Source organism: Berkeleyomyces rouxiae (genome assembly GCF_048999995.1).
Source record: "Berkeleyomyces rouxiae strain 22BRR77 chromosome Unknown BrBRR77_ptg000005l, whole genome shotgun sequence".
NCBI classification, from domain to species: Eukaryota; Fungi; Ascomycota; class Sordariomycetes; order Microascales; family Ceratocystidaceae; genus Berkeleyomyces; species Berkeleyomyces rouxiae.
In genome coordinates, this window is record NW_027396495.1 from 1,369,467 (window position 1) to 1,392,339 (window position 22,873).

The 22,873-nt window shown below is 50.6% G+C and overlaps 7 protein-coding genes across 7 annotated transcripts; 3 read left to right on the forward strand and 4 right to left on the reverse strand.

The window, feature by feature from the left end:
- Positions 1–2,698: 2,698 nt before the first annotated feature.
- Positions 2,699–3,886, reverse strand: BROUX77_005511 (uncharacterized protein; the record flags this gene model as incomplete). The annotated part of the gene is made up of 1 exon (XM_073750393.1): positions 2,699–3,886. The coding sequence occupies one exon, from the start codon at positions 3,884–3,886 to the stop codon at positions 2,699–2,701; it is 1,188 nt and encodes a 395-aa protein (XP_073604397.1).
- A 611-nt stretch (positions 3,887–4,497) lies between these two features.
- Positions 4,498–5,085, reverse strand: BROUX77_005512 (uncharacterized protein; the record flags this gene model as incomplete). The annotated part of the gene is made up of 1 exon (XM_073750394.1): positions 4,498–5,085. One exon carries the CDS (start codon positions 5,083–5,085, stop codon positions 4,498–4,500), a length of 588 nt encoding a protein of 195 aa, XP_073604398.1.
- Positions 5,086–5,825: 740 nt separating this feature from the next.
- On the forward strand, positions 5,826–6,983 carry BROUX77_005513 (uncharacterized protein; the record flags this gene model as incomplete). Its single annotated transcript, XM_073750395.1, has 1 exon — positions 5,826–6,983. One exon carries the CDS (start codon positions 5,826–5,828, stop codon positions 6,981–6,983), a length of 1,158 nt encoding a protein of 385 aa, XP_073604399.1.
- Positions 6,984–12,351: 5,368 nt separating this feature from the next.
- BROUX77_005514 (uncharacterized protein) lies at positions 12,352–14,198 on the forward strand (the record flags this gene model as incomplete). The annotated part of the gene is made up of 2 exons (XM_073750396.1): positions 12,352–12,362; positions 12,440–14,198. 2 exons carry the CDS (start codon positions 12,352–12,354, stop codon positions 14,196–14,198), a joined length of 1,770 nt encoding a protein of 589 aa, XP_073604400.1.
- Positions 14,199–14,498: 300 nt separating this feature from the next.
- Positions 14,499–17,693, reverse strand: BROUX77_005515 (uncharacterized protein; the record flags this gene model as incomplete). The annotated part of the gene is made up of 1 exon (XM_073750397.1): positions 14,499–17,693. The coding sequence occupies one exon, from the start codon at positions 17,691–17,693 to the stop codon at positions 14,499–14,501; it is 3,195 nt and encodes a 1,064-aa protein (XP_073604401.1).
- Positions 17,694–18,580: 887 nt separating this feature from the next.
- BROUX77_005516 (uncharacterized protein) lies at positions 18,581–19,624 on the reverse strand (the record flags this gene model as incomplete). The annotated part of the gene is made up of 1 exon (XM_073750398.1): positions 18,581–19,624. The coding sequence occupies one exon, from the start codon at positions 19,622–19,624 to the stop codon at positions 18,581–18,583; it is 1,044 nt and encodes a 347-aa protein (XP_073604402.1).
- A 1,195-nt stretch (positions 19,625–20,819) lies between these two features.
- BROUX77_005517 (uncharacterized protein) lies at positions 20,820–22,365 on the forward strand (the record flags this gene model as incomplete). Its single annotated transcript, XM_073750400.1, has 2 exons — positions 20,820–21,344; positions 21,802–22,365. The coding sequence occupies 2 exons, from the start codon at positions 20,820–20,822 to the stop codon at positions 22,363–22,365; spliced, it is 1,089 nt and encodes a 362-aa protein (XP_073604403.1).
- Between the last annotated feature and the right edge of the window lie 508 nt (positions 22,366–22,873).

Sequence of the window (22,873 nt, forward strand, 5' to 3'; positions counted from 1 at the left end):
AGTTGGGCTGTTTTGGTGCTCCCCATGTGTCCTACGCGCTCATCTTCGTGGTGCGCTTTAACGATTTCCAACATCAGCGGGGTGATTTCTGGGATAACAAGGCGTCCCTTGAATCTCAAAATTCCCTCCTGATCGCATTGAAAGTGACCAACGTTGGTCTCTTTCTTTAGCTTATTCAGGGTCTCTAAGCAATCTTTATCTTGGGCCTGCAGTGCCTTGATTCGCGCTCTGAATAGCTCTGAAGGCCAGGCAAACATGCCTGCCTCGTAACAACCATCCCTGTGGTTATCCCCTGAGATCAGTTCGCGACCTGCATCTCTCGCAGACTCTTGATCATTGAGTTTTCTGCGCTTGGTGCCATTCCGGGTTTCGGTGGCTTGTGACTTCAAAGAAAACCCCACGGTATATCTCAAGTCACCCTCTTCTCGAAGCGGTTTGTTTGTTCGAGCTCTGGCGAGGTTTCTGTGTTCGGATGCTGCCTTTTCGTGAGTCCTCGGCCGCCCCTGGCCTAGACCCAGCAGTTCACCCGCAACATCTGTAGTGTCATGCGTGGCTATTCCTTCCACCATGTTGGCTCTGTCGGCCTGTGAACTTGAAGGAAAACCCAGCGGTCTTTCCTTCGTCACCCTCTTCTCGTACCGTTTTGTTGGTTCGAGCTCTGGCGAGGCTTCCGTGTCCTGGTGCTGCCTTTTGTTTGTCCTTGCTTTCTGTAGCCCCAGACTCAGCAGTCGATCCAGCGACATCAATGTATCATGCGTAGGTATATCCCCTACCATGTAGTCTGATCTTCTTGACAATGGATCTGCCGGATTTGTCTTTCCTGGACGATGTTCGATGCTGAAATCGAATTCTGACAACTCGAATACCCATCGGGCTATTCTCCCCCGTAAATCTCTCGCGGGTGCATTTACCACTGCTTTTAACGCTTGGTGGTCCGTCAACACTTTTACCGGGTGGTCTGCTCCTATCAGCATGTAGCTCCAGTTCTTTAGACTTTCCACTATAGCGAGCAACTCCTGTTGTCCTGTTGTCCACCGGGTTTCTGTGTCCGTTAATTTCCTGGACCAAAATGCTACTGGATGCCAGGTTTTATCTTCTGGTTCTTGTGACAGTATTCCCGAAAGTGCTTTTTGGGATGCATCCGTTTCCAGTCTGGATGGCCTTTTCGGATCCCAATTTGCTAAGATTGGGGTGGTTTGGAACAGGTTTTTTAGTGTCTCAAACGCACCGTCCTCTTTCTCAGTCCATGGCACCCGTCCTTTCTTTTTCCCGTTGACTGCTCCTTTCTGTAATCCTGTCAAGGGCGCTACGATTCGTGAAAATCCATTGATGAATCGACGATAGAACGTGGTGAAACCAATGAACGACTGCACGTCGTGGTACGTCTTCGGGGTAGGCCATTCCTGGATTACTCTCACCCGTTCTGGAGACATTTTGGTACCGTTTTTTCCTATGATGAATCCTAGGAACGTTAATTCTTCCTTGAAGAATTCGCACTTTGATTCTTTCGCATACAGACCAAACTCCCGAAGCCTTTCGGCCACTTGTTGCAAGTGCGCTTCATGTTCTTCTTCGTTGCGGGAATAAATCAAAATATCGTCCAGATATACTATCACGCTCTGGTCAATTAGGCCCGATAGTGCCTTATTCATGTACGCTTGGAATGTACTTGGGGCATTACTGAGTCCAAACGGCATCACCGTGTACTCAAAATGACCATATTTGCAGTTGAATGCCGTCAACCAGCGATCTTCGGGTTTTATTGAGATCCTGTGATAGGCATCTCGTAAATCTATCTTCGAGAATACTGTAGCTTCGCTTAGTTGTGACACAATATCTTTCATCAGCGGCAACGCATGCCGGTTTCTGATTGTGATAGCATTTAATTTTCGGTAGTCGACGCAAAGTCGTAGCGTACCGTCCGCCTTTGGTACGAAGATTACTGGGGATCCCGCTGGACTTCTGGATGGGTTAATCCGTCCTAACAGTAAATTTTCTTCGATGTATTGCCTTAGTGCTTCTTGCTGTCTGGGGTTGATCGGATAAATGCCACCGTTGGGTATCTCCGCCCCCTTTTGTATTTCTATTTCGTGCACAGCGCCTTCGAGTATTGGTAACTCTTTGGCCTTTTCTTCTGAGAATACGTCTCTGTATTCTTGCAAACATCTCGGTATCCCTATTTGTACCTGTCCTGAGGCGTCTAGCCTTACGTTCATCACATATACCCGTTCTTTGTGCTTGCAATGGCGCCAGAACGTTTCTGCATCTTCTGTAACGATGGTCTTAAACTTGAAGTTTCCACTGACCGTGTCGATTACCGTGCCTAGCTCAGACAGGGTCATACGTGACATTAAAAGCGGGTTTCCGTCTGGTCGATTTACGCCTAGACATAGCATGTTGCATCGTTTGGAAACCCCTTCTTCATCTATAAGTTTCGCCAATACACGGTAAGTGCCTTTGGTTTTCATATTTATCCCTTCGTCGGCAGCGCCTAGTTCCTGGGAATCGTCATTCACTTTTTCAAAGTTCATTTTTTCAGCAAATGAGACATCAATTAATGGAACCTCAGAGCATGTATCTAGATCGATCTTGAGAGCCTTCCACTGTCTGTCGACTCTGACAAAACCACGTGTCTGGAGACATGTTCCTGGTGCTGCGCTAATTAGAGGTAGCCCCGATAGGGAACCCGAGTCTACCTCTACTCGTTTCCCGAGTCCTCACTGCTGGAGAAAATCTCTGCTGGCTTCAGGCGACTAGTCTGTTGCACCTTCGGCCGTTTGGCCTCAACCCGGGTGCCACGGCCATCATCCTGGGTGCGCCTCTTCTCAACCCGCTTGGTTGGGCAGTTGCTTTTGTAGTGGCCCATTTTACCACAGCCAAAGCACTGCACTCCCTCACTTTGGTCGTGCGTCTTTTTCCAGGCTTTCTTGGTTGGCTCAGCATACTCCCGCTTCCTGGTCCGAGCCTTGCGGTCGTTCTCCTCGGTCTTCTTTCCTTTCAGGGTTCTGTAGGACGACTTCCACAGTCGGTGCAGGGCATAAGCCACTTCCTCGACCGTGTCTACCTTCCACTTCTCCTGCTTGGTGAATTCCCTCTGCAACCAGCCGGGGAACTTTCCAAGAAAACGGAAAACTTCGTAACGACCCATCGGGGCATACTTTGGTCCCAGCAGCGAGACATAGTTCTGATAGGACGTAAAGTGCGTCAGTGGGTCCTCGTCCTCCCGAGGGGACAGATTCTCCAACGCATCTATTGTGTCCTTAATACGCTGTCCTGGGTTGGAATGTTCTTTGCGCAAGAACGACGCTAGATCCTCGAAGGTGGGGTTGTCGAGCCCTTTCGCTTTGCGGTGCCCCCGCCAGCTGTTCTGCAGGTGAGCCTGCATTTGGGCGACTGCCCACACGACATAGTAGCGGTCCGGTTGCCCGGGTGCCATAGTCGCGTTGACCTCGATGATTCCCGCAATCCAATCCTCGACTTCACCAACAGTGGCTTCAAGTTTGAGCTTTTGGACACTGTAAGTCGGGGCCTTTGGGATCTTGCGACGCTGCGCAGCCTCCTGGCTGTCGCTGAAAACCTTGACCATTTGGTCCAGCGCCTCGCTCTGGCGTCGTTCAGCTTTTCCTGCCTGTGTGGCAAGCTGAAGTATGAGGTTCTGTGCCCACTTGGGGCACGCTTCTTGAACTTGTTCCTCGTCGTCTGACGACGAGGAGCTGGGCGGTTCGTGCCCTCCATCGGCCTCGTGGGGCTCGGCTCTTGTCGATGAGTCCGAGCTGACCAGCGAACCTCCGGGGTGAGCCTGACTGGCTTCCACTACAGGGGTAACTCCCTCGCCATCAACATGGCCTGTAGTGTCCTTGGGTCCATCCTGGAGAGCCATCTTCATTTCCTGGGGAGGAGGTAGTTTTTTTTTTTTGAAAGAAATAATAAAGTGTTTGTGGAATAAAAGAGATAAAGAATTACAACTCCAAAGTCAAACGAGTAGAAGTTGAAGAGTGTAATATGGTAGGAGAGGTAATAGAATGAGTTTAGAGTTGATATTCAATTGAAGGAAAATAAGGGAGTCGGAAGTAAGGTGAAGTAAAATAAGTATGATAAGGTAAGGGAATGTGTAGTACGAACGTTTCTTAAGGTGGGAGTCTCTTGAAACGCAAACTTCAACTTGAGTTCTAAAGGAAACCAAGTCTCGTTAAGTTGCTACTGTCCTTTTTATGTAAGTTTTGAGTCGCACGCTCCGCGTGGCCTCCTATCGAAATGCTACCTGCGTAGATTTCAATCGTCCGCTTTGACCGAGAGTCTAGATCGTAGTTGGAGACTATATCTTGGACTCTCTTGCTTTTGCTTGTTATCGTGCACGTCTCTGTGCCTTATTGTGCAGTAGTAGAGTTCTAACTTCCTGTTATTGCTCTAGCCGTTTCGTCTTGCACGTACTATTGGAATTTAGCGTGCACGGTCAGGGTTCTAACCCTTTTAGTTCATCTTTGACCGTGACGTTATCTACGTTCTTACATCAGGGTCATCGAAAGCCTCAGCTAACGATTTCATGAAATCGTCGTATGTTTCAAAGTTCATGTGTCCAGTGGCCGGGTCCATCCGAGGCATGGCCCAATCCAGAGCGCCATCTCTAAGGTAGGAGAAGGCAGTCATCAGCTTGCGCTGCTCCGTGCGGTGGTGCTTGGGTGCAGCAGCAAATTTGACCGCAAGTTGCCTCTGGAACGCCTGGAAGCCTTGCTGATTGCCATCATAGGGCACGACATCAAGATGCTTGTCGGCCTCTTTCAACGGATCGGCATCCTCTTCCCGTTTGACTCGGGGAAGAGACTCAAGGGAGTTGAAGCGGGCTTCAGCGCCAGCCTGGAACGCAGCCCAGTAAACCTGAGCCGCATCAGGAACAGAGCCAACGGGGATGGGCGGGGCACCATCGTCGGTGCGCAGACCAGACATGTAAGCCGCCACAATAGCCATTTTGATCTCAGCACTGAATTCCCTAGGAAGGGCACCGAGATGCCAGTTCTCAGGAGTTCGGTCAGGAATCGACAGGAGGAACGTATTGAGATGCTCGATCATCTCGCGAGTGAGGGCCATTGCGAGTTGAAACGTAATAGAGAGGGAAAAATAAATGAGGGGAGAAAAAAGTGCCAAAGAAAGCCAAAGTTATAATAGCGTCGGGTCTTCAAATGAAGCTTAACAAAATATTACGGATAGGGCCCGAAGAAAGAATTAGGGTTCCGGGTACAGCCAACGACTCGGGACAATGATAGGTTCCTGAGGTGGACAGTCGGGCCTGTGGAGGATGTTAGGGTCTGGGAGACCCGGGTCAAGGCTTTGCCTGATTGTCCGAGTTGAAGCCGGTGTGGCTTGAGCAACGGTGGTTCGAGTGTCGGTGGTCCGAGTCCGCAAAGGCCCGACTACTGACGGTCCGAATACAAGTGGCCCAACCGGCCTTGATCCGAACGCCCGATGACTCACCACGTTTGGGTCAATCAGGTAGGCCTCAGTTGTTCTACCCAAGCAGTATAAAGAGCTGCTGCTCTCTCCTAGTTTTAGTTAGTCCTTTCTTCTTCTCTCCATCGCAATATATCTGTTTCTGCCCTTCTACGTCCTTTTACGACTTGGCCCCCTTACATCATATTGCGATCTTCTTTTTCGCTACAGCCCTACAGTTCTACAGTTCTACAGTTCTTTACAGCTACAGGTACAGATACAGCTTTTACAGATTGCATTGCCCCTACAGTTCTCAACAGTCTTATCGTTTATTTTCCCCAAACCCGTTATCAATCTTCATCACATATTACTTTTTTTTTACTGTTACACAAACTCTCAACATGAGTGGCCGCACCACCGACGACATGCGGGCCGCTTACGCAAGCTCCCCTGTCCCCAGTGTTGACAGCACTGAGGACAAATATGCTCAACGGTTCGCCAAGCTGGAGAGCAAGTTTGCCAAGATGCTGGCTATGCTGGAGAACCAGAGCGAAGCCGCCCAGCAGGCAGCCGCCCAAACCCAAGCCTCCCAAGCAGCGCTTGCTACCGCCACCGCTGCTGCTGCCGCCGCCGCCTCAGCGGCTGGTAACGAGAATGGTCGCGCAAAATTGCGCTACAAGATTCCCTCGCTGAGTTCCACCGAGCCCGAGGAATTCGACGCCTGGTTCGACCAGGTCCTGGAAATATGGCACTGCGAGCGTGGCCATGTGGCCGACCGAGACTTCATCGTCTCGATCTATGCCCAGGCCGAGGGTTTGGCCCGCAGCCGCATGCGGTCAATCAAGACCCGACTAACAGACGACGGCCCCGTTTCCTGCGACCAGTTCCTTCAAGAGCTGCAGAGAGCGTTTGAAGACAAAGTTGCCGTAGATAAGGCACAAGACCAGCTCTCGCGGTTAAAGCAGAGAGGCAGAAGGATCGAGGTCCATCTGCAGGAGTTTGAGGACCTGCTGACCCGCGCCAAAGCTCTGGACGCGGCGGACTCACAGAAGATTAGGTGGCTGAAGGACAGCCTCGACACGCCCATTCGGGAATACGTGGCGAACTCGTTCCCTCCCCGGGTCTTCTCGGAGTACTTAGACCGGGTCGTGTTAGCTGCCGAGGAACTGCGGCAGCGTAAGCTCGATGCCGAGTCGACTTCTGGCCGCCGCTCCGGTTATTACCCGTCCGCCCCCGCTGCCCACCGCCATCCCGACGCCATGGACTGGGAACGAACCCGTCGCGTTGCCCCCCAGCCTACCCGTGCGCCTGCTGCCCGCCGCACTGCCCGCTGGGCGAGTGAAGAGGAACGAGAGAGACGTCGTCGCGCTGGCCTCTGCATCCGCTGTGGCGCTTCAGGTCACTTTGTACGGGAATGCCCCTACGATGTGCCTCCCAACCGGAACGCGCCTCCTGCCCGTGTCCGCGGTGTACACGTGCCCACGCCGCCGCAGCTAGACGATGACCTGGATGCCGATTTCGGTGTCGTACAGTTGCCCACTGCTCAGTCGGAAAACTGAGACCCTCCGGTGACAGTCGCCCCCGGAGGGGTAAGAACAAGAAGGGAACGTCCCCTTTGCTTGTGAGAGGCTCCTTATCCGTTGACGTTGTAATCAACGGCTCTCACAACTCAGTAGCTTTAGTCGACACCGGAAATACAGTCTCCTTGATCATATCCCAGGCCCTCGTGAAACGATTGAAACTATCTTGTTCTGCGCTGCAAACTTCCCTTTCCCTAAAACCTTTTAATGACCAACCTTCTTCCGTGGCCACTCAGGCTGCCCGCTTCGAGCTGGATCTCGGCGGCCTCCGGGAAGAAGTCCTTGCCCTTGTCGTACCCGACATTTTTTTTTTTTTTTTTTTTTTTTATTCATTACTCGCATGGAACCTGATAGGGTTATGGCGAGGTGCAGTAAATCTACACATAGCAAGGTACAATAAAACAACATCCAAACTCCAGCAAAAATCAACGACAAAGGAAATACGTCGTGGTCGACACAGTAATTTGTCCAAAGACACAAGCACCAATTCCTCCTCACTCCTCAACTTCCTCCACTCTCCTCCCACCACTACTTTCTCTTCTCCCCACACCTTCTACCCAGGCCTTTGTGCAAAAACCCGTCTTGCGAACAAACTTCAGCAGCACCTCGGTTCCGTTATTCGTATTGAAGAGCGTCGGGAGATCTAGCGACTTAGGACTCAATGCCATGGCCATCTCTTGACGCTCTGCAGAAAATGCGGCGCAGTGCAGCATATTACGGATAGGGCCCAAGGAAACCATTAGGGTTCTAGAAAGCCAACGACTCAGGACAATGATAGGTTCCAGAGGTGGACAGTCAGGCCTGCGCGGATATACGGCCGGGAGGAGAGGATAGAACTCTCTAGGTCGTATGGTCGGTTTGAGGTAAAGAGGCACACTCAACTAATTGATCTTATAACACACGGAAGGGAATAAACAATCACAGGAACACTGAGGTAACGAAGACGACAGAAGGTACTGATGCAATGAAGGCTATCAAGAAACAAGTGATAATTAAAGATATAGTACTAAAGAAGAAGGTACTATCGAAGAAGTGATACTATAAACTAGTATACAAAGAAGAATGGCAAAAGGGGTGTATGTGATTGTTAAGCTTGGGGAGCAAGAGTTAACCTGATCACACAGGGCAGAAGGCAACGCTATTTAAGGCGTTGCAGATTCTGACAACAGAGATCTTCCCAAGCTAGAACCAAATCACAGATAACCGAAAGTGGGGACATACGTAACTCAACGTTACCAGACGCTACTATCAAACCGGATGTTAGTTCACGAGATAAACCAACACGGCAGCAGCAGAACTGAAAATCCCTCAAGACACCCAGGCAACGATATGTCGCGTTACAGCGATATCGGCCTAACAGGTGTGGGCCCCACGCTCAAACGCTGTTGACACAAAAGGAACGAGAATAGCAGTCAACTCAGAATAAGCTGCATCAACTGCAGAGTACCGAGTTACCTAATAGCGATGATCTATAGTGTGCAAGCCGGCCACACCCGAGTAGATAAACCGGAGTGACACCTCAAGGTTACACAGACCACCAAGTGGTATAACCGTATCATCATACGTCCTTGGAACATTAGCGTGACACAACGGAAGCGGGGTAAGGTGCCAGGCATAACCCTATGCAATGGCAATGGCAAGAATGGCTATTCATGACAGTATGCTCCTTTTAAATGACTGATTTCCACAGCAGTACTAAGATCGCCACATCCTAGACTAGAATCAAGTCGGAGAATTCGCAAAAGGAAGCCGGGCATCTAGGGACACGGAAGTCCACCGGGCTTTGCAGAATCGGAACAGAAGGAATAAGCCAACCATACGGGTCTAGACACAGCATGACTCCGCAGGCAAGAATTGTAGATCTCGATGCACCAACAACATCGTGACGTATAGGGGATCAACGGAATCCCTAGCATGAAAGCTTGTACATCTGATCAACATAAAACAAGGCCTTGAAGTGCAACGACAACTTCGTAAGGGCCTCGTGTCCACCGACAAGAGGAAGGTAAAAAAGAATGGGAATAACGAAAGGCAACCTCATCAACCGAGGGGCAGCACCAAGGATCTTAAGTGGGAATAAGTTGAGAACGCAGCTCAGTACCCGCAAAGGCAAAGGTTTTTCAACCTTGTTGTCCTCCCTAGTTATGGCATTGGTCATAGAAGTAAGAGCCAGGCCTGTAGGTTATAACAAACAACAATCGCTCAGTTCCATAGCCCATAAATCTGTTGCCTGCAAGATGCAGAAGGTCCCCTGAGAACTACCAAGTTCTGGTAACAAGTGTACACCAGAGTGGCTACTCAGTTGGCACAATCATCAATCGCCGCGACATAATCGCCTCCACAATAGCTAAGAACCCCCTGGGACATGGTTCGATGGATGTAAACGAACACGATTCCGGTTGTGGGAGAATAGACTAACATGTGTAATGGGGACTCATCATCGATCGGGTAATTGGTATATGACAACAGACAGCATGGAAACAAAGACGTGCAGGATCCGTAAAGAGTATTGGTGAAAGGGGAAAACAAGAAATTGGTAAAGTCAGCTTGTCAAACTTGGCAGTATTTCAGCACAAGATACAAGACTGGCCTGCACCACCATAGGCAGGACTTCGAAGAGGGACATCGTGTTTCTTTTAACGAGAAGAAAAACAACAAGATATTGTCCAAAAGAGAGAGGCAGAGAGTAGGCCCAAGTGAAGACACAAAGAGGTCGCAGAAAGGAGACATAGAGTAGTCGCAAGTAGACGTAACAGAGTCGAAGAAAGTAACAGGCAAGAGAGCTGTCCAAAGTAGAGGACACAGAACATGTCACAAGAAGTAGACGTATAGTGGTCGTAAGTAGACACAACAACAGCCGAAAGAAAATAGTCCGAACAGTGGCCTAACGCATTAGACACAACTGTGGCACGAAGACTAGACATAACTGTCAAGAAGTGGGACAGAAGCGAGCTGTTAACAAAGCGAGTAGACAGCAACTGTCAATACCCAGACAGACACGGGCTGTCAGCAAAGCGAGTAGATATAAACTATCAATACCCGGACAGACACGAGCTGTCGGCAATTATAACCCAGCAGGGGTCAAACGCAAGCACCATAGTGGTCAAAGAAGAGACACAAAAAAAGCAGTCGCCGATGGACACACGGTGTCACAAGGAAGAGGCATTAAGAGGTGTCAACCCAAAGAACAGACACGAGCTGTTCGTAGAACCAACGAGCTCAGCAAAGAACAGACACTAGCTGCTGATATCATATAAATAGACCCAACAGGAGTCAAAACAATTAGGCAAGACAAAGGCCAAGAAATACAGACACAGAGGTCTAAAAACAGACATAAACTGTCCAAGAAATCCCACAAGAACTCAATAACATGCTTTGGCACAATGGCAGGTGTGTGAGTAAACTCAACAACAACACTTTATACACTCAGGTACCATGTTGTAACTCAAAGTAATCTGGGAGTTGGCAACATCATTGCTGCAAGCCAAAAGGTGCATAGCTGGTAGACATGGCTTTCTGGAAACCCCCGTTCAGATGTGGCAAGTTGTAACGACTGGTTGATGCGGGACCAAATGAACAGCTTATAAAATAAGGTAGTTGACCGCCCGTAAATCAACAGAAGATCGTACACTGCCTGGTTCCCGAGGACAAAGAATCGGAGAAGCCAACACTGAAGAAGTAGGGGCAATGAAGCCACGTGTGAGCATGCCATCCAGGTTTTGCTTGACAAGTTGCAAATTTAGATGTGCATCATCAGACGGAAGAGTATTGATATGTTCGGCAGTCGAGACAAGATTAACAGCATGACCTGCGTCTTGACAAGAGGTGGTTGAAGGTACACCATCCCGCAAGAACACCGGACGCAAATCATAATAACTGTCCGAACTGCATTCGGGATATCGCTTGTGCACTTGTTCTAGCCGTAGGTCATCCTGATCAACAGGATCGAGAACCTGCTCAGCGGTAGTGCGGTGAGCCCGCCGGTTCTCATTGCTTGCAGTGGAACGCAAAGCTTGAGACGACATTAGCCTAGAGGAACAAAGTGCTTCAACGAAATTAAAGGAGCTGGGACAGAGACAGTGCCATCAACTGACTGTCCACAGAAGAAGAGAAGTAGATTGAGAAATGGAATCAACTAAGAACCAGAAAGAGCCGAGTTATGACTAGCGGACGAAGAAGGTTGTGTAACAACAGCAGCGCTAGTATGATCATAGGAAGACGGGATATCGGCCGTAGTCGAGAGCCGGAACGAAAAGAAGAATAAGGTGTGCTAAAGAATAACAAAGAGTTGGAAGAATGTGTGAGTCTTTAAATGAAGCTTAACAAAATATTACGGATAGGGCCCAAGGAAACCATTAGGGTTCTAGAAAGCCAACGACTCAGGACAATGATAGGTTCCAGAGGTGGACAGTCAGGCCTGCGCGGATATACGGCCGGGAGGAGAGGATAGAACTCTCTAGGTCGTATGGTCGGTTTGAGGTAAAGAGGCACACTCAACTAATTGATCTTATAACACACGGAAGGGAATAAACAATCACAGGAACACTGAGGTAACGAAGACGACAGAAGGTACTGATGCAATGAAGGCTATCAAGAAACAAGTGATAATTAAAGATATAGTACTAAAGAAGAAGGTACTATCGAAGAAGTGATACTATAAACTAGTATACAAAGAAGAATGGCAAAAGGGGTGTATGTGATTGTTAAGCTTGGGGAGCAAGAGTTAACCTGATCACACAGGGCAGAAGGCAACGCTATTTAAGGCGTTGCAGATTCTGACAACAGAGATCTTCCCAAGCTAGAACCAAATCACAGATAACCGAAAGTGGGGACATACGTAACTCAACGTTACCAGACGCTACTATCAAACCGGATGTTAGTTCACGAGATAAACCAACACGGCAGCAGCAGAACTGAAAATCCCTCAAGACACCCAGGCAACGATATGTCGCGTTACAGCGATATCGGCCTAACAGGTGTGGGCCCCACGCTCAAACGCTGTTGACACAAAAGGAACGAGAATAGCAGTCAACTCAGAATAAGCTGCATCAACTGCAGAGTACCGAGTTACCTAATAGCGATGATCTATAGTGTGCAAGCCGGCCACACCCGAGTAGATAAACCGGAGTGACACCTCAAGGTTACACAGACCACCAAGTGGTATAACCGTATCATCATACGTCCTTGGAACATTAGCGTGACACAACGGAAGCGGGGTAAGGTGCCAGGCATAACCCTATGCAATGGCAATGGCAAGAATGGCTATTCATGACACAGCAGCACATGCTCAACGCTCTCGCTTTCATGTTCTTGACAGCGGCGGCACCGGTCCGAGTCCGTCTTCTTGATGAGCAGCAGGTAGGGCAACAAGTTGCCTTTACCCACCTTCATCTGGAAGTACGCCGAGGTTAGCCATCTTGGTCCGGAAACCTTAGGCGCCTTAGCACGGAGAACTGGATCACCACCGTACCCGACATTTATGATGACGAACTTCTTATTGGATACCCGTGGCTGAGCCACCACAACGCCCTAATAGACTGCAACCGGCACCGTTTGGTGCTCCCCCACTTCTCCGTCCCTCGCTCTGTTTCGACCATTCGGAACTTGGACACCCCTACGGAATTGAAAGCTGCACGTGTCAGCAAGATCTTGCACCAGGACTTGAAGGTCTTTGCTGCGAGCATACAGGATATCAACAAAGCATTGGAAAAGTTGGCCCGAGAAAACGAGCCTGTTACAGATGACTGGAAGGAAAAGGTTCCCAGTTGGATAGACCCACAGAATGTTGTTGCTTTTGACCCAGAAGCACTCTACACGCGCCGCCTCCCGCCGCTGCGTCCCGGGATGAACCACGAGATTCATCTAACTGTCCCCGACTCGGAAGCTCCCTGGGGACCACTGTACAGCCTTTCCCATGATGAGTTGATAGTACTGCGCCAAACGTTACTGAACCTACTGAACAAGAAGTTCATTCGAATGAGTAGTTCCACTGCTGCTGCCCCCATCCTGTTCGTCAAGAAACCTGGCGGTGGACTTAGATTCTGCGTGGACTACCGTCTGTTGAACAAGCTGATGAAGAAGGATAGATACCCGTTACCCAACTTCAAGGAAACACTACGCCAAATCAGCCGTTCAAAGTGGTTCACTAAGCTTGACGTCGTTGCAGCGTTCCATAATATCCGTATCGAGCCAGGCCACGAATGGAAGACCGCTTTCCGTACGCGCCTGGGCTCCTTTGAATGGAACGTGATGCCGTTTGGTTTGTCCAATGCTCCTGCCCAATTCCAACGCTTCCTGAATTCCGTATTGCAAGAGTACCTCGACCTGTTTTGTTCTGCTTACGTTGATGACATCCTAGTGTACACCGATGGCTCCCTCGACGAGCACAAGGAACAAGTTAACCACGTCCTAGCCAAGCTCGTGAAGGCTGGACTGACGGTTGACATCGACAAGTGCGAGTTCGGTGTACAAGAAGTCAAGTACCTGGGCTACATCATCAAGCCTGGAAAAGCAACAATGGATCCTGCCAAGGTGCAAGCAGTGAAAGACTGGCCCGTACCCAGTTCCAAGAAAGAGCTCCGTGGCTTCCTAGGATTTGCCAATTTTTACCGCCCGTTCATCAAGAACTTTGCCGAGGTAGCCGTCCCTCTCACTTCACTGACTGGTCACCTAGTTCCCTTCGTCTGGTCTCCAGAATGCCAAGCTGCCTTCTCGTCACTCAAAGATCTCTTCTGTGCTTCGCCCGTCTTGCGCCTCTTCGACCACTCCCTGCCAACAACTGTCGAAGCTGACTCTTCAGGCTACAGCACCGGAGCTGTCCTATTGCAGCAGCATCCAGATGGCCTGTTTCCATGTGCCTACATCAGCCAGAAGCTGTCTCCTGCCGAGTCCAACTATGAGATCCATGACAAAGAAATGTTGGCAATTGTCCGAGCCCTGAAAGAGTGGAGAGGGGAGTTACGTGGCGCCCAGGGACCCATCCGAGTGTTAACAGACCACAAGAACTTGTTGCATTTTACCTCTGCGCAACAGTTAACAGAGAGGCAAGCTCGTTGGGCTAACCTGCTAAGCGAGTTTGACCTAACACTGGAACACCGTCCCGGGAAACTGTCCCCACTGCCCGATGCTCTCTCCCGTCTTCACATGCCTTCAGGTCCCGATGATCCCCGCCTACAAGCTCGCAACCAATGTTAAGGTGTGATTACGCTAAGCTGGATCTTCACAGAAAGGGACACAGAGGGACAAAGATCTCGAATTGAAGAACAAAACTAAACTCTCTAAATGGTGTAGAAACAATGCGACTATTTATCCTGTTGGAAAGGGAGGCAACCGACGATCGGCGGCGACGACAACTAGTTCCTCTAGGAAGTGCCGTTAGTCTTGGTTCTGGTCTGGCATTAGTTTTGCCGTACCAGCGCCGGACTAGTCCTTCGAGGATACGCCGTTAGTGTTGGTGTCGGGCTTCCGTCGGTCCTTAAGGGTGCAACCCCAACATCAGCCTCTCTTCCTCCTTTTGCGCGTCGTTTTGGTTCCTTTTTGGCTGAGCCATAGTTTGTAGGCGTCGGTATCGACCAGAAGGTCGACTGGTTCCCAGCCAGGTCTGACGTAGCCTTTCCATTTGACTTTGACTTGCTTGACACCGTTAGAAGTGCGTTCGCCTAGGATCTTTTCGACCTCCCAGTATTCTTCACCATTGATGACTTCCATAGGTGCTGGTCGATCGTCGTGAGTCTTTTGGGAAGGGAAAGCGTCGTTGGCAGCTGAGCGAAGGCGATCGGCATGGTAGACGTCGTGAGCAGTTGTACCCGGTACTTCAAGACGATAAGTGTGAGGGGTAACTTGTTCCAACACTTTGCAGTATTGGTATTTTGCTCTAAGTTTCCTGCCGAGGCCTGAGCCTTGTTGTTCAGGGCGTAGGGTGAGCCAAACGTATGAGCCTGTAGGAAAATCTGGTGCAGGACGTCGGTGTTCATTCTCGCGTTGCTCCATCTCCGCTCGTGACAGAGAAAGGTTGGCGTGGGCCCATTTCTGGGCGTCTCTCAGGCGTTGGATGACCCTCTCAGCCTGTCCGAGTGGACCGTTATTGTCGGGTTCGACAGGCAATGGTGGTGCGGCGAAGACTCGTGGGTGGTAGCCGTGAGACAAGAAGAAAGGTGAAACATTAGTGGCAGAAGATGGGGTGGCATTGATGCTGAACTCGACCATGGGCAGTAGATTGAGCCAGGCGGGGCCTTCAGCGCTGAGTTTGGCAAGTTTGACTTTGATCTCAGCGTTCATCCTCTCTGCAGCTCCATTGGTAGCCGGATGGTAAGCTGTTGTGGTTAGCCTTTCGATCTCTAGGCGTTTGCAGAGGTGTCGCCAAGCTGCGTTGACAAATTCGCGGTCAGACAAAATAGATTTTGGCATGCCGTGGTGTCGGTAAAAGTGGTGGAAGAACATATCTGCAACAGATTCCATGTCGAGGGCGTCGGCGGGAATAAGGATGACGCCCTTGGATAGACGGTCTATAACAGTTAGGACGTGGGTGTAGGTGATGCCGCCTTTCTGTGCTGGTTCCAAAGGTCCGATAAAGTCGATGGCAATCTCGGCCCAAGGCTGGTCGGGAATTGGCAAGGCTTTGAGGGTGGTGTCCTTGTTGTCGCGACGAATGTTAGAACTACCACAAATTTGACAGTTGCGGCAGAAACGGCGGATATCTTCGACGTAGCGGGGCCAGAAAAACTCTCTAGACAGCTCGACTTGCATGACGTTCTTTCCGGGGTGCAGCATCATGGGCGAGTCATGAATGTTCTGTAGGATGGCGGTTCTCAATGGCTCGTTAGTAGGTACCCATAGTTTATTCCGAAATCGAATAGCGGATTTGGCGTCCAAAGAGCAGTCGGAAATGTTGACTCTCAACTTGTGTCTGATTGTTTCGGGCCACTGTGACAGTCCATCTGTCAACGCTTTATGGATAATGGCGTATTCATCATCGGCAGCACAGGCATCAGACCAGAGTTCCCGTAAGGCAGGCGGAAGTTCGGGGGTAGAAGGGGCTTCTGGCGTGTTGGTGGTTTGTGTCGAGAAAACTTTCAGGCCGTTACCGTCGTGGTGCAAGATAGTGGCTAGTCGGTCGTTGTAGCGCGCGTCATTCGTGTTGTCTGGGGTGTCGCGGCGAGAGAGAGCATCTGGGAGAGGGGAGAGTTTACCAGGACGGTGGACGATGGTGCAGTTGTATTCGCTCAAGGTCAGGTACCATCTAGCTTGGCGTTCGGACAAGTGCTGCAACTTGGTAAAATGCAGCAAGTTTTTATGATCTGAGACGATGGTAAACGTCTCCTTCAGGCCCTTGAGTTCGCCACGCCATTCCTTCAGGGCACAGACAACAGCCAACAGCTCTTTGTCGTGGATCGGGTAGTTGCATTCGGCGGCAGTCATTTTGCGGCTGAAATAAGCACAAGGCCTAGTTGATCTATCGGGCTGCGTCTGTAGAAGCGCTGCACCGAGACAGTAGCCAGACGCGTCTGTCTCAACAACAGTTGGCAGATCTGGATTGTGCGTGCAGAGGACAGGGGTCGAGGTGAATGCTTCTTTTAGAGCCTGGAAGGACTCTTCTTCCTTTTCGCCCCACTGGAAGGCCTGGTCTTTCTTTGTCAACTGTAGCAAGGGAGTCGCTAGAGTAGTGAAATTTCTGACAAAGGTGCGGTAGAAATTGCATAGACCGAGGAAGGCTCGAACGTCCCTGACCTTCTTGGGCGTTGGCCAGTCCGACACTGCAGAGACTTTGGTTGGGTCGGTTGAAATCTTGCCGGGCTCAAGGATGTATCCCAGGTACTTCACTTTCGATACCGCGAACTCACATTTATCAATGTCGATTGTCAGTTGGCCCTCCAGAACCTTTGCTAAAGCCAAGTTGACCTTCTCGTAGTGGTCCTCTAACGTGCCGTCGGTATAAATCAAGATGTCATCGACGTAGGCAGAGCACCACACATCCAAGTATGGGCGTAGCAGACTGTTCACAAAACTTTGGAACTCTGCAGGCGCGTTGGCCAGACCAAAAGGCATGACGTTCCACTCAAAAAGGCCTTGTCGCGTTCGAAAAGCGGTCTTCCACTCATCTCCCTCGGCGATTCTGATGTTATGAAACGCGGAAACAACGTCGAGTTTCGTAAACCACTTAGCTTTGGAAGCATTAGCTAGGGTCTCGCTGATGTTTGGGAGTGGGTACCGATTCTTTTTCATAGTCGCGTTTAGTGCACGATAATCTACACAGAAGCGGAGGCCGCCACCAGGCTTTTTCACGAATAGGATGGGAGCAGCAGCAGTGGACTGGCTGTGGCGAATGTAGCCTTTTTCCAGCAATGAAAGAAGCGTCTGGCGAAGAACCACGAGTTCTTCTCTGGTCATGCTATAAAGGGGGCCCCATGGAGCTTCTTCGTCGGGCACGGTCAACTCGATCCTATGATCCTGGCCAGGCCGGCGGGGAGGCATCTTTTTAGCAAATTGTGCGTCTGGATCAAACACCTTGACCTTGTCGTGCTCGATCCAAGCTGGGATCTTCTTTTTCCACTCTCTGGGGTTGGCTGGTACTCTATCTTTCTCCAAACGGGCCAAGGCTTTATTGATATCTTCGATTGAAGCTGCAAAAACCCGCAGCTTATCTCTCTTGGCGGCGCGGAAGAAGGTGCTCGCTCTGTTTATTCGTACCATGGTAGAGCGGAAGGTATGGTTTGTCGTCGCCTTTCCTCGAGCGACAATGCCGGATTTAAATCTAACTGTGTCGGCTTCACAGTCTATCCTTGCCCCTTGTTTCTTGAGCCATGGGTATCCGATCAGGATGTCTTCGGCTAATTTTGGTACTACCCACGCCACATGTTTTTCTATGTGGCCCGATATGTCAATTTTAAACACGGCTAGTCGGTCAACCGTGACGGTACTCTTTGAATTAAATGGTACCAGCGTTCTGGGACGCGAACTGAAAAGCGTATCAAGTTTCCATTTCTTTACAAGGTCACTGCTGATCATAGAGGGGGAAGCGCTACCGGTGTCAATCAATGCAATCACGGGACAAGTGTTGTTGATCACTGCATCTAATTGAATTTTTTTTTTTTTTTTTTTTATTCATTACTCGCATGGAACCTGACAGGGTTATGGCGAGGTGTATATTAATACTATACACGAATCAAGGTTTAACGGAATCTCAAACAAGCTAGCTACTATACATAATATACTCCAATCCCCTGGCAGGGAGGCAGTTACATCTAAGATCCCACAAATATAATCCCCAAGTTATGACAGAAAGGAAATACATGAATAGCTTTTGGTATGAATTTCCAACGAGCAGCACTAACCCCAAGTGCCCCAGTTAAGGTTGACTGCTCGTAGAAAATTGGCGTCACTGGTAGGAATCGAACCTACGACTTCTCGGTAGCCAACCGAAAAGCCTTGCCAGGTGCTATACCACTGCACCACAGCGACATCTAATTGAATTGATGTGTTGGTAATAGATCTATTCAACTCTTCCCATTCCTTCACAGCAGCCTTGTCGTCTTTGAAAACCTGCTTGGGCCTCTGACCACGACTTGGGGCAGAGGCGATCAGTTTCCCGAGTCCTCCTCGGCGGTCTCGTAATATTCTTCGCCCTCTTCTTCGAGTACAGGAGGAGGGAGGTTCGTGGCTGCGCGAACACTCTGTTGTACCGGGGGGCGGGCACGCTCGAATGGGCAGTTAGGGGACATGTGGCCACCAGCGCCACAACGGAGGCACAGTCCTCTGGCTCTTCGTGACTGGAGTTCTTCCTTGGAGACCCACTTGGCACGACGGGGGGCACTGTTATGGGTGGGCGCCCAGTCCATGGCATCAGGGGAGTGTTGTGCCGGGACATTGCGGAACTGGGACGTCCGGGCAGGGTTCCTCGGAGGGTGGGCATGCCGACACTCGTCGAGTTTTTGCCAGGCATTAAGCACCTGTTGTGCGTATTGTTCGTAGGTTGGGGGGTCTGGGAAACCAGCCAGGGCAGACATCACTTGCCCGGGGAGGGTGCGCCTCAGATTCATTATGCGCTCTTCGTGGCTCAGTCTATAGCAGCCAGCGATCTGCATCAACCGACTGACCCGAGCCAAATGTTCCGGAGCAGAGGCACCTCGGCATTTGAGGGTGTGCAGCTCCAAGAGTGCACGACGGGAAGCTGAGGTGTCCTCGAAGCAGCTGTCCAAGAATTCCAGGAACTTATCCACGTTCTCCAACGATGGATCGCGGCTCATGCGGGCAATGTAGGTCTGTGCCTGGAGCAAGGCATTGTCGGCTAACAGACCGTAACAGTGCAGAATGAACCCTCCTGCGCCGTTGAAGTGACTGTGGTCGTAGCGGTACTTCATCTCCACGTATGACCGGTACGTTGGGTAGAGATCAGGCCGCGTATGGTCATAACGGACCGGGCGGAGGTCGGAGGAGGTGTTTCGCACAACCACTGGGGTCGCGGGGGCGGAGTTGGGGAGTCCCTGCATTTCGTTATTGTGAGCCATTGTTGCTTCGTGGAAAACCTCTGGCTCACCGGGGACTTCTGGTAGTATGCTGTCTTCTCGGAAGCTGTGGTGGAAGGAAGAATCGTCGTCAGAGGGTGCAAAATAGTTTGGGGCCATAGGGTTTGGCCGCTGTGGATATTCAAATGGCAAAGTAAAAGAAAAGTAAAAATATATCTCGATCCCTCGTCGGGTCGGCGGTAAAGTAAAAAAAAAGGAAAGATAAGAGTGACTTAAGGAAAAATAAAAAAAAAAAAAAAGGAAAAGGGAAAGGGGGGTTTGAGAATTCGAGATGATGTTAAGGTGTGATTACGCTAAGCTGGATCTTCACAGAAAGGGACACAGAGGGACAAAGATCTCGAATTGAAGAACAAAACTAAACTCTCTAAATGGTGTAGAAACAATGCGACTATTTATCCTGTTGGAAAGGGAGGCAACCGACGATCGGCGGCGACGACAACTAGTTCCTCTAGGAAGTGCCGTTAGTCTTGGTTCTGGTCTGGCATTAGTTTTGCCGTACCAGCGCCGGACTAGTCCTTCGAGGATACGCCGTTAGTGTTGGTGTCGGGCTTCCGTCGGTCCTTAAGGGTGCAACCCCAACATTTCCCTTTCCTTTGACATTTTTTTTTTTTTCTCCACTGTCTGTTCCACCCCTTGTTCGTTCTGTTGTCGTTTACGGATGATTAGTTGCTTGTTGTTTGCTATTCCCTTTTGTTGTTTTCAGTTGGTGTCCACCTTCCTGTTGTTTTCTTTTCTTGTGTTACACGGCCATGGGAGGATGGGAAGAAAGAGAAGGAGGCTGATGTTAGGGTCTGGGAGACCCGGGTCAAGGCTTTGCCTGATTGTCCGAGTTGAAGCCGGTGTGGCTTGAGCAACGGTGGTCCGAGTCCGCAAAGGCCCGACTACTGACGGTCCGAATACAAGTGGCCCAACCGGCCTTGATCCGAACGCCCGATGACTCGACACGTTTGGGCCAATCAGGTAGGCCTCAGTTGTTCTACCCAGGCAGTATAAAGAGCTGCTGCTCTCTCCTAGTTTTAGTTAGTCCTTTCTTCTTCTCTCCATCGCAATATATCTGTTTCTGCCCTTCTACGTCCTTTTACGACTTGGCCCCTTACATCATATTGCGATCTTCTTTTTCGCTACAGCCCTACAGTTCTACAGTTCTACAGTTCTTTACAGCCACAGGTACAGATACAGCTTTTACAGATTGCATTGCCCCTACAGTTCTCAACAGTCTTATCGTTTATTTTTCCCAAACCCGTTATCAATCTTCATCACATATTACTTTTTTACTGTTACACAAACTCTCAACATGAGTGGCCGCACCACCGACGACATGCGGGCCGCTTACGCAAGCTCCCCTGTCCCCAGTGTTGACAGCACTGAGGACAAATATGCTCAACGGTTCGCCAAGCTGGAGAGCAAGTTTGCCAAGATGCTGGCTATGCTGGAGAACCAGAGCGAAGCCGCCCAGCAGGCAGCCGCCCAAACCCAAGCCTCCCAAGCAGCGCTTGCTACCGCCACCGCTGCTGCTGCCGCCGCCGCCTCAGCGGCTGGTAACGAGAATGGTCGCGCAAAATTGCGCTACAAGATTCCCTCGCTGAGTTCCACCGAGCCCGAGGAATTCGACGCCTGGTTCGACCAGGTCCTGGAAATATGGCACTGCGAGCGTGGCCATGTGGCCGACCGAGACTTCATCGTCTCGATCTATGCCCAGGCCGAGGGTTTGGCCCGCAGCCGCATGCGGTCAATCAAGACCCGACTAACAGACGACGGCCCCGTTTCCTGCGACCAGTTCCTTCAAGAGCTGCAGAGAGCGTTTGAAGACAAAGTTGCCGTAGATAAGGCACAAGACCAGCTCTCGCGGTTAAAGCAGAGAGGCAGAAGTCGCTGTGGTGCAGTGGTATAGCACCTGGCAAGGCTTTTCGGTTGGCTACCGAGAAGTCGTAGGTTCGATTCCTACCAGTGACGCCAATTTTCTACGAGCAGTCAACCTTAACTGGGGCACTTGGGGTTAGTGCTGCTCGTTGGAAATTCATACCAAAAACTATTCATGTATTTCCTTTCTGTCATAACTTGGGGATTATATTTGTGGGATCTTAGATGTAACTGCCTCCCTGCCAGGGGATTGGAGTATATTATGTGTAGTAGCTAGCTTGTTTGAGATTCCGTTAAACCTTGATTCGTGTATAGTATTAATATACACCTCGCCATAACCCTGTCAGGTTCCATGCGAGTAATGAATAAAAAAAAAAAAAAAAAAGAGAGGCAGAAGGATCGAGGTCCATCTGCAGGAGTTTGAGGACCTGCTGACCCGCGCCAAAGCTCTGGACGCGGCGGACTCACAGAAGATTAGGTGGCTGAAGGACAGCCTCGACACGCCCATTCGGGAATACGTGGCGAACTCGTTCCCTCCCCGGGTCTTCTCGGAGTACTTTGACCGGGTCGTGTTAGCTGCCGAGGAACTGCGGCAGCGTAAGCTCGATGCCGAGTCGACTTCTGGCCGCCGCTCCGGCTATTACCCGTCCGCCCCCGCTGCCCACCGCCATCCCGACGCCATGGACTGGGAACGAACCCGTCGCGTTGCCCCCCAGCCTACCCGTGCGCCTGCTGCCCGCCGCACTGCCCGCTGGGCGAGTGAAGAGGAACGAGAGAGACGTCGTCGCGCTGGCCTCTGCATCCGCTGTGGCGCTTCAGGTCACTTTGTACGGGAATGCCCCTACGATGTGCCTCCCAACCGGAACGCGCCTCCTGCCCGTGTCCGCGGTGTACACGTGCCCACGCCGCCGCAGCTAGACGATGACCTGGATGCCGATTTCGGTGTCGTACAGTTGCCCACTGCTCAGTCGGAAAACTGAGACCCTCCGGTGACAGTCGCCCCCGGAGGGGTAAGAACAAGAAGGGAACGTCCCCTTTGCTTGTGAGAGGCTCCTTATCCGTTGACGTTGTAATCAACGGCTCTCACAACTCAGTAGCTTTAGTCGACACCGGAAATACAGTCTCCTTGATCATATCCCAGGCCCTCGTGAAACGATTGAAACTACCTTGTTCTGCGCTGCAAACTTCCCTTTCCCTAAAACCTTTTAATGACCAACCTTCTTCTGTGGCCACTCAGGCTGCCCGCTTCGAGCTGGATCTCGGCGGCCTCCGGGAAGAAGTCCTTGCCCTTGTCGTACCCGACATTTATGATGACGAACTTCTTATTGGATACCCGTGGCTGAGCCACCACAACGCCCTAATAGACTGCAACCGGCACCGTTTGGTGCTCCCCCACTTCTCCGTCCCTCGCTCTGTTTCGACCATTCGGAACTTGGACACCCCTACGGAATTGAAAGCTGCACGTGTCAGCAAGATCTTGCACCAGGA